The sequence below is a fragment of the Falco biarmicus genome, chromosome 10 (genome assembly GCF_023638135.1).
Source record: "Falco biarmicus isolate bFalBia1 chromosome 10, bFalBia1.pri, whole genome shotgun sequence".
Taxonomy (NCBI): Eukaryota; Metazoa; Chordata; class Aves; order Falconiformes; family Falconidae; genus Falco; species Falco biarmicus.
Window position 1 is genome coordinate 29,227,521 of NC_079297.1, and position 14,302 is coordinate 29,241,822.

The 14,302-nt window shown below is 36.3% G+C and overlaps 1 protein-coding gene across 5 annotated transcripts in view; it reads left to right on the plus strand.

Moving 5' to 3' along the window:
- Nucleotides 1-14,302, plus strand: part of SBF2 (SET binding factor 2) — a 255,131-nt gene that overhangs the window by 103,628 nt on the left and 137,201 nt on the right. For all 5 annotated transcript variants that reach the window (XM_056353901.1, XM_056353896.1, XM_056353899.1 and 2 more), the window contains exon 4: nucleotides 13,227-13,340. In XM_056353901.1, coding sequence (XP_056209876.1) covers nucleotides 13,227-13,340 — 114 coding nt within the window. The remainder of the gene's footprint in view (nucleotides 1-13,226; nucleotides 13,341-14,302) is intronic.

A 14,302-nucleotide genomic window follows, 5' to 3' on the forward strand; every position in this document is an offset into this window, starting at 1 on the left:
CTGCTTCAGCTGTTTGTTACAGGATAATTGGTAAATAAAGGTGACCTGAGAAGTAAGGAGACTATACTGACATGGTATACCTAGGTAATAGCCATGATAACCTAGGGTGCAAAATTAATATAGCAACTGTAAAAGCTGTATAGTCTGCAGGAAAAAAGTATTCTTTGTGGTATCTCCAAAAGCCCTGGATTCAGTTTAATCTTTTGGCAGTTGCATGATAAGTTTTCTGGAGAAAGCACAGGCTCTAGTAATCAGCTGGTGGCCTGTTTTCAACTTCCTACCACTGGTTAGAAAATAAAATACTGTTTTATTTGTTGACATCTGTGAATCATACTTTGCATTGTTGCAGTACTGTCATTCTGAGCTGACCCAGAATTTTTTATCTGTGTGGATGCTGGTCAGCTTGGTGATCAGCTTTCATAAAGTTGTGATAATATATCAAAGAGATTGATGCTACATTTAGCCTGATTTAATACTCCGTATCTGTACTCATGAAGAAGGTGAACAAATGATACTGCATTAAATATGGGGATAGAATTCACTTGTTACTATGAATGGAGGTGATACAGCATTGCCATGTAATCCTTCCTGAATTGTTCTGTTTTACGATGCTAATCTCACTTGATTGTCCCAGTAACATTTGTTAAAGCTATATGAGGATATGTTTCTCATCTGAGATTAAAATGACACATGTGAAAGTTTGACTTTAGCAGGAGTCTAAAGTTTGGAATGTTGACTAGACTGCTTAGAGGCAGTCTAATAATGAATCAGCAATGGTAAAGCTGGTGTCATTTAGATTTCCTTAGTGTATTTCGGAGCAGATCTGTGTGCTGCAAGATTCTCTCACCTCAAGTTCCTACTAATAGAAAGTATAAAGAAATCTGAGACTTGTTTGTCCTTCCAGCTTTTTGTGTCTGCAGCGCATGCTTGGTCTGATCCACATTTCTCTCTGGCTTAAGGTGCTGTTTAGATGCTCTACTGAATAGAGCTTGATGCCTTATGTACTACTTGCACTTATCTACCAGAATTAGGAGGAGAATACATCAAAACATCCCTATTTCCTGTTCCCTCACAGTGGCTTGAAGGGTTTTTTGTGTTGGTGCCACCTCCTCCCCCCCCCCCCCCCCCCCATTTTGATTGTCGCTGTGGACTTGAATCTCATTGATTTGAAGAAAACCTTGTCCTATGAGCAAAAAACATAGTCTACTTAGCTTATTTTTCTGGTGACTGAAGCTGGAAGCTGTTGAGCAGCTAGAGAGTATTCAGAAGGATTGTAACTTCAATCTGCAGAATTCAACTCATAAATCTGTTACTGTGTGTCTGTAACTTTATTAGTCATCAAAAATGTATATATAGATGTATTTGTACACACAGACATGCACACATGCGTTATGTATAGTTGTGTGGTGTACACACTGTTTGCTAAAATGAGGTTCATATTTCTAAGAGCAGTTTCTCGATGTTACCACTTAGCACACCCAAGACTTGATTTAACACTTTTGACTCAGCAGATACTTCTGCTGACCTCGGCTGTGCTTCTTACCAATTACACAGTTAGAATTTATACTAACAATGCTTCAAGAGCACCATAGATAGAATCTTTTCAAAATATGTGGACTCACGTCATTTGGGAACTTAATGGTCAAATTGTACTCTGGCTTGCACTTTGAAATAAATTTATCCTCTCTCCACAACCCCATCATCAACAAATTAGAGAATGATTTATGCCAGTAAGTGAGCCTGTGCAACTGCGTTTCTTGCATTACAGAGAATCTGCTCAATGAGATCAGCACAAAACCCCAAACATTTGTTTATAACAATCATACTACAAGATTGTATATCATTCTTAAGTGTTGTTTTAAGCAAATGTACATTAAAACATTGCAATCACAAAGTTGGTAAGATTAAATATATCACTCTGGAAAATGCACATAAGTAATAATTCACAAGTCTCCCATTTCCTGCAATTCACATTCTCTTCCTCTCTCTTCCCCCCTGCAAAAAGAGGAAAAAGAAATTGTAAAACTCCCAAACCATAAAATGGCAGATTCACAACATTCACAAATATTTCCTGAGTCAAGGGAAAAACTGCCAACAGAATGACTTCATGCTTCATAAAGTTTTTAATTTTTGTGCTTGGACTGGAGAATTGGTGATCCTACTGTGTTAAAAGCGTGTGCTGCTTGATGAGTTGCTGGCGTTTGGTTTTTAGCAGAGGATGAGAACATTCGGTGCAGTTGTACCCTTTCTGAAGTGTGAAACCTCATCCCCCTTTGGATATTACGTTAGCGTCTTATTCTTAAGATGAAGTTTAATGACTTTTTGTGAATATCCCAAATGTCAAATCTGTTCTGAAAGTGACCTCTTACGGTCAGTGCCCTAAACCACATTTTTTTGAAAAAATCACTAATTTTAAAAATAATGTTTATTATATTACATCATCATTTTTCTAAATCTACTAAAAAATGGCTGCTATGATAGCATATGGAGTTACAAGTAACATTTTATTTCCTTCCTGTTCCTGTGTAAAGGGAAAGTTGCAGTAATGTTCTATATGGTAAGAAATAGACTTGTATTTCTAATGTCCTTCTATCCTTTTAAGATATACATATGCCTTCCTCTTAAGGTGGGAATTTAAAGTTAAGGTAAAAACAGTTGTGCAGAGGAAAGCCTATTTCCCTCTTCTGAATAACGGGTAGTAATGTCTCCTGTCCTGTTTATCCCCAGCTCGCATTTGCACACGCCTCCCCCATTTGAACTCATACTGTTGCAGGGTGCAGAAGTTGGGTAAAGGTCTCCCTCTTTACTCCTGTGCTGTGTCTACACAGTAGCTAATTTATCTGACTTTCTAACAGTAGAAATACCAATTCAGCAATTCACTGCAAGAAAGTCTTTTTGATGCGTTTACCCATATGCAATTTAAAGGAATTAATTAACTGTATTTTAATGAAACAAAACAAAAATCTGGGTGTGTAAATTTTTGCCTTGGTATACTTTCACATACACTGTTCTATATTATATAAAAGTCATCATGGCTTTAAAATAGGGTTATGAATAATTAATTATTTATTATAGTTAAAATAGGGTATGAATTAATAGCTTCCTTTAAGTTAATTTCATTTTTACTGTTTGTTCTGCTTACATTTCTTCAGTCTCTGCGGTCTCCTCACCTTAGATTAGGTGTGTAAAATTTGAAAGGGTAGAATCCATGGATCAAATTTTCTGCCTTTGGGAAAATTCAGAAAGATTTAGCAAACTCTAAAGCTCTGAAATTACTATTTGCATATGCATAGTTCTTGTTACAAACTTGTTACTGTAGTTTTTTAACATTCCTCAGTGCTAAGGTTACCATGTTGAAAACAGTTAGTTAATGCTATTGATTATTGCCCTCTGGGATTTCAGCGTTTACAGGGTAACTGCAAGGGCATTACCTTGGACTTTCCAGATCTTCCAGAGTGTGCATAGCATAATGGCCTACTCCAAAAATACACTTTGGCTTATGGCTGCGTAAGCTGGACTGAAAGGTAGAAAGTCTGGGTATGAGGTTAATTTTGTTCCAAAGTTACTTCAGTGTGTTTGGATGATAATTCATATAAGCACCTTCCAGAGTTTTCAAAGTGAGGTGCATTAAATGCTGAAAATTTAATAGATGCTGGTGGTGTAAATTTTATGTAATGCTGGAAGGTGCAATGCAAACTCCTTACTAGCTTGTACAAATACTTTGAAGTGTCAGTAGTATTTAGGGAGTGAATGAGCTCACCTGTTACAGAGGCTTGAGGTTACTCTGTTTGGTGTGTACGATCTTGGCATAATTTTCTACCTTGGGTCCTTTTCTTCTTTAGTTGATAGAATCCCTACCATGCGTTACTACAGTTTATGTCCTGTTTTGAAATTAAGTGAAGATACTGGCTTTTATGCTGGTGTGATCATTCCAGTATAAGTTCAGCTGCAGTGGTATGATTCTGTGTGCATAGACAAGCCATGAAGTACATCTATTTACCTGTGGGTTTAGTTCAGTACAGCAGATTGTAGGCAGGATGTAGATTTGTCTTCTGGAGACAGTCAGCTAAGTTTATTTTAACTTCAGTACATGTGTTAGAATTTATTGGATACAGGCGTTTGTATAATCTGAAAAGTAAATAAAGTGAATTGATGCTGAATGTTTTTTGGCCTTTGATTGTTAGTAAACCAGCTAAGAGTGTATTTGGCTGCAAGTAACACCAGCAGAGACTAAGTCACATGGCGAGAAAACGATGTGTCCGAAATGAGCAATTGGCACAAGATTACTAAAACAAACTCCAAATAATTTTTCTTAAAATAAGAAATCATCTGTGGTCTTTAAATCTTTTTTGCTGGGCAGTTAGTAGTAAAACAGCAGGCTTGCTGAACTTGGCACAATTTCAGTGCAAAATTTTGCATAGGGCAAACTGTTTTTGACAATTATAATGAAGTACTTGAGTGAAAGTTCTGTAAAGAGACATGTTTATTCTGTCTCTAGGATTGGATGAATTAATTAAAGTACAATTCTAATTTCACTTCCTGTTCACATTTGATTTCCTCTGAGTTTCAAATAATGCCTGCCAATTTCTACCTTTAGAGCAGTAAAGCGAGATCTAATGTTATGTGTTTTCTAACTTTTCTATTAGTACCTCAGTTTAAATTTCTTTTCCTCACTCTGACACAAAGATATACCTAATTTTTCTCTGCTCAACATTAATCAGAACTAAATGCACTGAATTCAGTAGCATATGCCCCTGGAACGGAGATACACAGTCATCATGCCTGGATTGCCCTTGTGTATGAAAACCAGCGGTATCTCTAACAAAGGCAATTCAGCAGAGCTTGCCTGCTATAGAGGTCGTTCAGAGACCCAGAAGGACATAGTGGTCCAGCTGGGTGGAGTCAGCAATGTAAGTGAAGACCTGATGGACAGCTGATAGTCTTGGAGAGCTGGATAACAGTTAGAGTTGCTTTGTTTAGGAGCCCTCATTGTCGGAGATTTGATAAATGGCAGATTTGGGTGTACATATTAAAGTGTTAAGATGGACATGTCCATGTTCTGAAGATGGGGGTGGAAAAAACAGGAGAGGAAGGATAGTTATTATTCATGTGCACTGTAGTTCAGCTACATCCTGATGGAGCAAATGCTAATGTGTTCTTGAGCTCTGTAAGTCCCTTAACATCAGCTATATTCAGTAGTAGGGATAATTTTTTTTTTATTATATTGGTAGGTCATTTTAATCTTTAAAAATTAGCTTAAGTTCTTAATGTAGATTTTGGCTAGATTTGTTATTTTTAAGTTAAATTTATCAATATTTAGCAGCAGAGCTGACGTCCTAAAATAATATGAATGTTGCGGCAAAATTAGGTGCATAAAGGTTCAAGAGGAAACCTTAAAGTTTGAAGGCTGGATCAGAGCAATGAATAGCTCTGTTGCATAAAAAACCATAAAGTTAATACGAGTAAAGTTGGATGCTGTCATTTGTTTTCTTGGTTGCCACACGTGTTGCCTTCAAATGAGTTGCAGTTTTTCACTGAAGTAGCACAAAATCAGTCACCTTTTTCTACTAAACGTTTTAACATAATTTCTTAAGCCGGAATTGAGGTTTATGTGAAAATGTCGGTTTATATGCTGATTTCCCACATGCAACATCTAAATACATCCAGTGTCAGCCAAATGTGACTGGCAGCAGGGATCATGCACTTGGAGTGGTTTCATGAAAGTGGGTGGGTAGGAAGGAGAAAGATAGGTTTCGTAGTCCACCGCCACATAAGGGAAAACTTGGAGTGTGTGATCAACCCTTATCAGACATCAAGTAATCCACAAATGTTTTTAACTTATTCATAAATCTACAGGAAATGAAATTAATTCATAGCTAAGAAGAGATATTTGCTTGCTATGTGGATGCTGCAATTACTTTTCTTCTCTATTCCACATACCTGGGGCCAAGTCTGAAACCATGAATAAAGTTAAGTCAGTTTGTTTTAGACTTGTATATGTAAGTGGGTTTTGGTGTGTCCTTAAAGTTTGTCAAGGCACAGAGAAAAGAAAGAAGAGAATCAAATGTAAGTCTGTAATGACTTAAGTGATTCCCCCCCCCCCCCCCCCCCTTATTTAATAAACTGTCTGACTTAGGCTTTACCCTGCATTAGTACTTTTTGTGTGTGTGATTTAAGTATCAGAAGAGAATTGATGTGTTCTTGAAACTATTATCCACCAATGAAGTCTGAATATTGTACTAGAAAAGTTACACTTTTATAATGTAAATAATATTGTGAAGCTGTATCATTAAATAAGATACATTCACCTTACATTAAATGTTTGGAAGAACATGAGTTACCATTTTGGGTCAGAATGAAAAGATACCCTGCATAGTATTTTGTCTCTGTGGATGGTTAGGAGTGAGTATCTGGGGAACAGCAGAGGAACATGGCATACGTCGTGTCGCTGTGAGGGGTCCCTTCTCTGCTTCTACAGTCTGAGGACCAACTGAGCTGAATAAGTCTGGTGCATGTTTAGTAACCTCTGTGGATTTCATGAACTTGTGTGGTCTTCTCATGATGCTGTATGCGTTTTTATTACTACCATTCTGTACCAGAAGGGTTTCCTAAGTTAAATAGCCGTTGCATGATGAGCTACCACCACTTGTTTGTTTTGAACATATTTCAGTTAGCATGCTGGTTATGGTGGTGGTGGTTGTTTTTGTTGTCCTTCTTTAAGGCTAACTGTGAATGACCAGTTGACTTTGGGTTTGGTACTTTGGGTTTTGGTCTGGTTTTCAGATGCCCAATTTCTATGTGAAATTATTTGTGTTAGCAGTAAAAAGTATATAAAGAGTAAAACTAAGCAATAAGGATAGGACCTGATGCAAAGAACTTGCTAGCAGTTTTTCTGTCAGTTTGATTGAGCGCTTGTTGTTTCACGCAGTGTTACTACTTCTGTTTTGGCAAGCTAGCACACAAAATAGCTCCAGTGAAATTTTGCTCTTGAACTCCTTTGATGCTAAGCATGGAAACAAAACACTTAGGCTATTCTTGGCCTTATAAGATGTCATCTGAAAATCGTAATTTTCAACTCTGAATATGTATTTGTGATCTAAAGCAAACAAAATGCATTGGGCAGAATATGTTGCAGGACTGTTTCATAGTCACCTTTGTACTTGTGTAAGTTGTACCAAGTAGTGCATATAGTACGTACTAAAGAAGAAATGCATTGGGCAGAATATGTTGCAGGACTGTTTCATAGTCACCTTTGTACTTGTGTAAGTTGTACCGAGTAGTGCATATAGTATGTACTAAAGAAGCAGGAGACTGAGATGAAGTTTTGGAATAGTTTCATATGCTGCTAAGCTAAGCCTGTGCACTCAGCATCGTATACTTTCATAGATTTGTGGTGTTCATTACATTGCCTTGAAACATCTCCTTAAACAGACTGGCATGGGTACTGAACTGTGAGAGGGGATTCATGCTGCTGCGTTTTTTGGTTTTTTTTTTTTTTTTTACATTTGGTCAAGTGAACTTTTAATTTTTGGTGAGATTTTTTTGAAATGCTTGCACAAATGCATGCATTAATTCAGCTACTTTTCTTGACCAAGTTCATAAATTGTAAAGTGACACTGTTAGTTCAGTTGGTTGTTGGACATTCCAGGTTACCCCGTTACTTTAGGTCACAAATATGTTAAATGGATACTCCTCATGATACAAAAAGAAAGGGAAACAGTTGAAATATATGCGCTCATGCTCTCTCTAGTTCCGTATTCTCATTTATGTAAGAACCTATGAAACTCATTGCTATGTTATGTCAGGAGGTGTGTGTGTGTGTATATATATACACACACAGTATATATATCTATCTGTATATATGTATAAATATATATATATATATATTTTAGTGTAGATGTGAGTGCATCCATTCCCCTAAGATAGTGAAAAAAATTGAGTGTAAGAATGTGTATTGATCTGCTTTAGATTTATAGAACACATGGGTTTTTGTCCAGTCTCTTAAGAGGCCACTTTCCAGCTACAGCAAACAGGTTGAGCAAAATGAAATTGTATCATATGTCCTTCAAAAGAAGTTTCACCATTTTCTGAGTTTGTTTATTATATATTATTTATGCAGGAAAAGGGGTGGGGAGGAAGACAAATAAACAAATGAAACACCCTGCTGTAAAATCAGATGAGATTTTTCTATTTAAACTTCTGATATATCTTCAGCCATGTTTACACAATAAATAAATGCTTGCTTAATTGTATTTAAAATGTTTCTGTATCTACTTTTAAAATTGGTTATCTTGATTTTTCCTATACTTTTTTTTATCTCATGGGACATAAATGTGAGCATTTATTACTATGATGTTGTAGCTATGGTTTTGTGACAGTTTGGAATGTGATGAATTAAATTTTGTTTAAGAAATACCTAAATTTTAACAGTTTGTGAATGCTGTTTCCCTGAGATGCAGTAGAGGCTGAAAGAAAAAAAGGCAGTCTTTACTCCTTTATGCCTTCCATGTTTTAGATGCTCACACTGTCAACAATCATATGTATGTGATCAAGGAACCCTTGCAATGAAGATTTCTGTGAAGTTAGTTGTTAGCTGGGTGATTTTGTGGATAAGTATTCTGTGCTGAGCATATTAATAATTGTAGTATTGTCTGGTAGATTTTGTGGAAAAGCTGCTCTATGGACTTGAGTCAGCCACGCTTTACAGATCTCTACACTATATTCTCCTTATAACTTTAGAAACCAAGTCAAGATGCAGAAGAAAAGAGGATTCTTTTTGGCAGGCAGGGAACAGGACCCTGATAGGCTTCAGTCAAACACAGATGTAATTAAAGGGGACCGAATATTTTAGCTTGGTAAAGTCATGCATGATCACAGGTCATATATACAGTTTCTTTCATTAATATAGTTAGATCAGTCTCTGTTAGCTATTCCTTAGCTTACCGAAGAATCTTGTTCAGAACTTTATTTATTTGATGTTAAAAAACTTTCATGCATTTCCAGTCTAAAGGGACAGATATTTCTGAATTAGATTTTTAAATGTACGTCACCTTTTAAACTAAATGGATCTTTAAGGATCTGGAACAGTGGCGGCTTGCTCTCTACTAGTACATTTTCCTATTTTTTCAAAGTCTGTCCATATGTAGAAATAAAAAGAGGAAAAATACTTAAAAAAAGGAATCTCTTTCAATGTTTAATTGAAATTAAGAAAATTCTTAATCTGTTCTACTGTAGTGTGAAGAGCTAGCCAACAATCTGGATGGGAGATACCAGGGAAGCCCCATAGCAGTATACCCAATGCCATTATCATCTTATTCTAACCAATGTAAATGCAAAAGGAATCTATATAATCAACTAGATTAAAAAAAAAAAAAGAAGAAAGAAATAACAGTATTATCTTACTTCTTATTTAACCAATTTAAATTCATCTGTCAGTTTATGTATCCCTAGCAAGGTTTCCTTTAACATCCAGTTATTCTTAATTTACTTGTAAACTAATTGGTCTATTTGTAAAATACAAAAGTATTGAGGAAAAAAACCCCATGAACAAGTATTTGATTTTGTTAGTTTTGATTAGAGAGTATTTTTTCCTTAGATGAGTGAGGGGATAAAGAAAGATGAAATGTCCATGTTTCTGAGCAAAAGTGTAAACAGAAGAATTAAGTTTGTGGTTTTAGTGCTTTGTACTTAGTATTGCTACAGAATGCTTGTGCTGTTAATACTTTGCTTGAAAAGTAGGTTAAAAGTCATGTGTTTGAAATGATTATCTACTTAGTCTACTGACTCCGAATAATGTGCCTGCGTGCCTGTCAGAATGTTTAGTTGTGGAAGAAATATGACTAGTCACATTACATTTTTCCATAAATCTTTTATGAAGTAAGAGAGAGTGTTTTTACAGTGTAAATGATTTATCAATTCACTATTGTGCTGCTATTGTGCCCTTGAAGTTTTAAATTAATTTTAATTATGAATTAATTCAAGACTTGATCTGAAGCTGGGTGGATTTTATGAAAATGGCCTTTTATAGAAACCTGCCTGTCTCTGCACCCCGAATTTTCATTATCTTAGTACCATGTGAATATGGAGAAGCTTCCATATTTCCTTACCTTTAGAAATACAGAATATGTTTTAATTTTGTTTTTTTCCAATGTTGTCAGGGTCCACAATTTGTCAGATAGCTAGGATCTGTTACCTTTATGCCTAGAATTTATAATTGCTCTTTAGAACAGTTGATACAATAAGCTTTTGTTGATTATATGTTTAGTGGTGTATAACTGCTAAACTATAATTTTAAAAAATCTTCTTGCATTTTTTGGGGCAGGGGGAGGGAACTGTAATTAATGTAAAAGCTCTCCCTGTCAACATTATAATGGATGGCAATAAATGAACACGTGGGACATGTGACTGTTGAGTTACACATTTCTCGATTAATTGTGAATCACAGTTTTAACTTAGAAATAAGATGCAAACTAGATGAAACACATACATTGCGTATGTATTGGTTGCCGTTAGGTAAGCATTAATGTAAAAAGCCAGGTGTGTGCTCATATGTGTATATATATTGCTGTGCCAATTGTTTTTACTTTGGTATGAAAGTGTAATACATATTTTGTGAACCTGAGTACTCTCTTTTTAAACCATTTTTGCTTGAACACTGAGCTGTGTTTTCAATAGGAGGCTGTCTCCAGGTCAGGAAGATCCCTGAGGACAGGGAGACTGCACTGGAGGAACGGCAACACTAAGTTTGCCCTCTCTTCAGGGGGGCCCTTGGTACCAAGAGAGGGGACAAGCTATAGATGAACCACTTTTCTGGCTCAATATAGTGATGCTTATATGTTTGGGGGTTTTGTTTCTATTTTTTGTTGTTGGGTGAGGTGGTTTTTTTTTTTGGTCATACCTTGATTAGACAAGGGATAGTATAACATATGTGAATACCAGCTAACTTTTACGTCTTGAAGAAGCACAGTGGAAGTTTTACAGGAATCCCAGAATCTCAATTAGTTCCTGTATTTAAAAGCACCAAAACATTTATAGCATCTCTCCTCTGGTATACATATAAAAAAATCACATGGCTGGTTTTGTCTATATAGTAATGAAAATAGGGCACCAAGGTGCATGTGCGCACACACATACCTATGTATCTTATTCTTCAGAGGGGCATATGTGAGTAGTGCTTTAGCATAGGTTGACACAGAACTTGAGAGTGGTTGGGCAGCTTCCAAGAGATGTGCCCGTGTTCAGGACACAACCCTGAAAGGCCAGTGCTGATGTTAGGGCTGGAAGGGCAATGGGCAGAGGCTCTGATGCAGATACCTTCACCTGTAGAAAGTAACTCTCTATTTCCCTACGGCTGTCAGGGCAGCTTCTAGCTGATACCCGGCTACTGGACCTTTTCAGACCGACCTTTTCAATTTTAGGCTAGAACTGAGGAGAGCATTTATCTAATAAAATGCAGGTCTTGGTGTGGAGGCAAAACCAATTAAGTGGTTTACGGATAATGAGGATAGCTGTCTGATAGCTAATGTCTTCAGCTGCCACCATTTGGCTCAGACCAAGGCACACAGGAGTGGAGGGCAAAGGACTGTTCCTATGTATTTTGTTTCAGTAGAAAGTCAGTTAGGTTAGCAAAAACAACAAGTGCTTTTGAAAGAACCATTTTAGTTTCTAACTAGAAGAATAAATATCCTGTAGGTGGTGGTTTCCAATTTTTTTTTGTTCATAAATAAAATTCCCACGTGAAGCTTATAATAACTAAACATTTTTCATAATTCAAAGTATTTATTAAGTCAGCTTTTAAAGTCCTCCTGCTGTCGTTGTTTTAACTGCTTTTATTTGGATACCTGCATTTGCTTAAAGAAACCATACATTCTGAACTGAGGTTGTGGAATAAAGCTCCTGAACTCACAGGATTCTTGGCACTTAAGAGCACTTCCATCAGGTTTCTTCCAATGAAGAGAAAAGTTATGCTGGATTATTATTATTATTTTTTAAATAAAACGGAATGATGACTAGTAACATGACAGAAGTAGAAGCCAGCCATTTCATGTTGTCATACGGAAGTAAGTTTTCTCATATTCCTAATTAAGATAATATAGTGATTTTTACTTAGAAGAATGCTTGGTCAGAGGAACAAGTAGAATATGTACAAATTTGGTGGGTGGTGTCGGCGTGGGTGGAGAGAAATTTGTGCAAAAATTGGAAAGCACAGGATTTCTGTCATTTGAAAACTTACGCAACTAATGAATTTGTCAAAGTATGTGTGGAATTTTAGAAATGAAAGTATTTAGTGACATATTTAGTTTTGGCGATGAATAATAAATACTTGTGTTTGAATAGTAAGTGCTGGCAAGGAGGTTATAGCAACTTGCACAACATCTTGAACAACTACAAGTTTATCTGCGTTGTACCTTTCTCTTTTTTTAAGCCAGACACTTAGTGGTTCGTGAGTTTGAGGGATTTTTTTTTGAAAAATCTGAACTAGATTTTTGTGAAGAAATTCCTTTAGATTTCAAATTCACTGGGTCAGGGTGGAGATGACTTTACAGATAATTTTAGTTAATAGAATCATAGAACCTTTTAGGTTGGAAAAGACCTTGAAGATCATCAAGTTCAACTGTTAACCCAGGACTGCTGAGTCCATCACTAAACCGTGTCACCACAGCTGTGGGTTTTTTTAAACATCTCCAGGGACGGTGATTCCACCACCTCCCTGGACAGCCTGTTCCAGTGCTTGACCATGCTTTCAGTGAAGAGATTTTTCCTAATATCCAATCTAAACCTCCCCTGGCATAGCTTGAGGCCATTTCCTCTTGTCCTGTCGCTTGTTACCTGGGAGAAGAGACCGACCCCCACCCGCCTACAGCCCCTGTCAGGGAGACGCAGGGAGCAGTAAGGTCCCCCCTGAACATCCTCCTCTCTGGGCTAAACACCCCCAGTTCCCTCAGCTGTTCCTCATAAGAGCTGGGCTCCAGACCCTTCACCAGCTTCATTGCCCTTCTCTGGACATGCTGAACTACATCTAGAAACTTTTAGGGAGTTAGGTAACCATTAGAATATGCTATTCTAATATGAGATATTAATATTAGAATATTAGTTGACTTCATTACCATTTTCAGATAATGCATTCGTTTTTAATGTTCTGAGAAATGTTAACTTTTTGTAAGAATACTAATATTTGAGTTTGAGGTTTCTTTCTGCTTATTAACTGAAGTGTTTCTATTTTCAAGGGAACAAAAGAAATTGAAGGTGAAGAGGAGTCTGGTTTAATTCCGCCTGCAGAAGTATTTGCTCCTAAAAGTTTGGTATTGGTGTCCAGACTCGATTATCCAGAAATTTTCAGGGTAAAGAACTTGCAATTGCTATTTATAATGCATGTCAGCAGACAAATCTGTTTTTAATGAGTAGCAGTGACAGTACTTTTGATTTAAAACATCTCATGATTGATTTGGGAATTTAAAAGCAAAAGTAGGCTTAGATAGAACTAAAAAAAATTCAGTGTATTTGACAGTAAATAGCCCCTGTAGGTTAAAGCACTGCTTTTTTTACTCTCTAAGCAGTTTTAAATCTACAGAGAAGACGAAATAGAGTTTTTTCGGGGAATTATTAGGACAAAACAAGAGTTGCTCTGGTAAAAACAAGTAATTAATATTTGATTAAATATATAATGGTGAATTAATAGCAAAATCCTAGTTTTCCTCCATATGCAAGGCACAGTGTCAGAGCCTCTTCCAGATCAAATTAAGATGCACGACAGAGAGTTAGGATCTTGGATTACTTTCAGCTGATGAAATATGACTGATCTGAGATAAATGAAAAGCTTAACTTTTTATTAAGCTGATATATATTAACAGAAACAAATATAGTTCAGTCTACAGATCAAAGGAGGAAATCATTCAACAGTTAAGTTTTCATTAGACATTAAGAATGACTGTACCGAGTGAGATTAAAAGTCCATGCAGCACAGTATTTTGTCTCTTGATAGCGGCCTGTAGCAAATGCAAAGCAAAGTGCATAAGAATAGGACAGGGTATAGAAATAATTCCACAAAATAATTTCCTCATTCAATGTGAATTAGAGTTAAATGACATCCTGAACCAGAAGTGTCAGTGTGTGGGTTTTCTCATATAATTTTTTCAGTTTCTTAATGCTCAGATTTTACAACAACCCATGGCAAGGAGTTTCACAGCTTAACTATGTGTTATATGAAAAGTTACTGTTGGAATTATTTCTAAGAAGATAATTCCTAAAATATTTGCTGATTTATCAAAATTACAACAGATAAAAGGCACCAAAAGGATGCTGT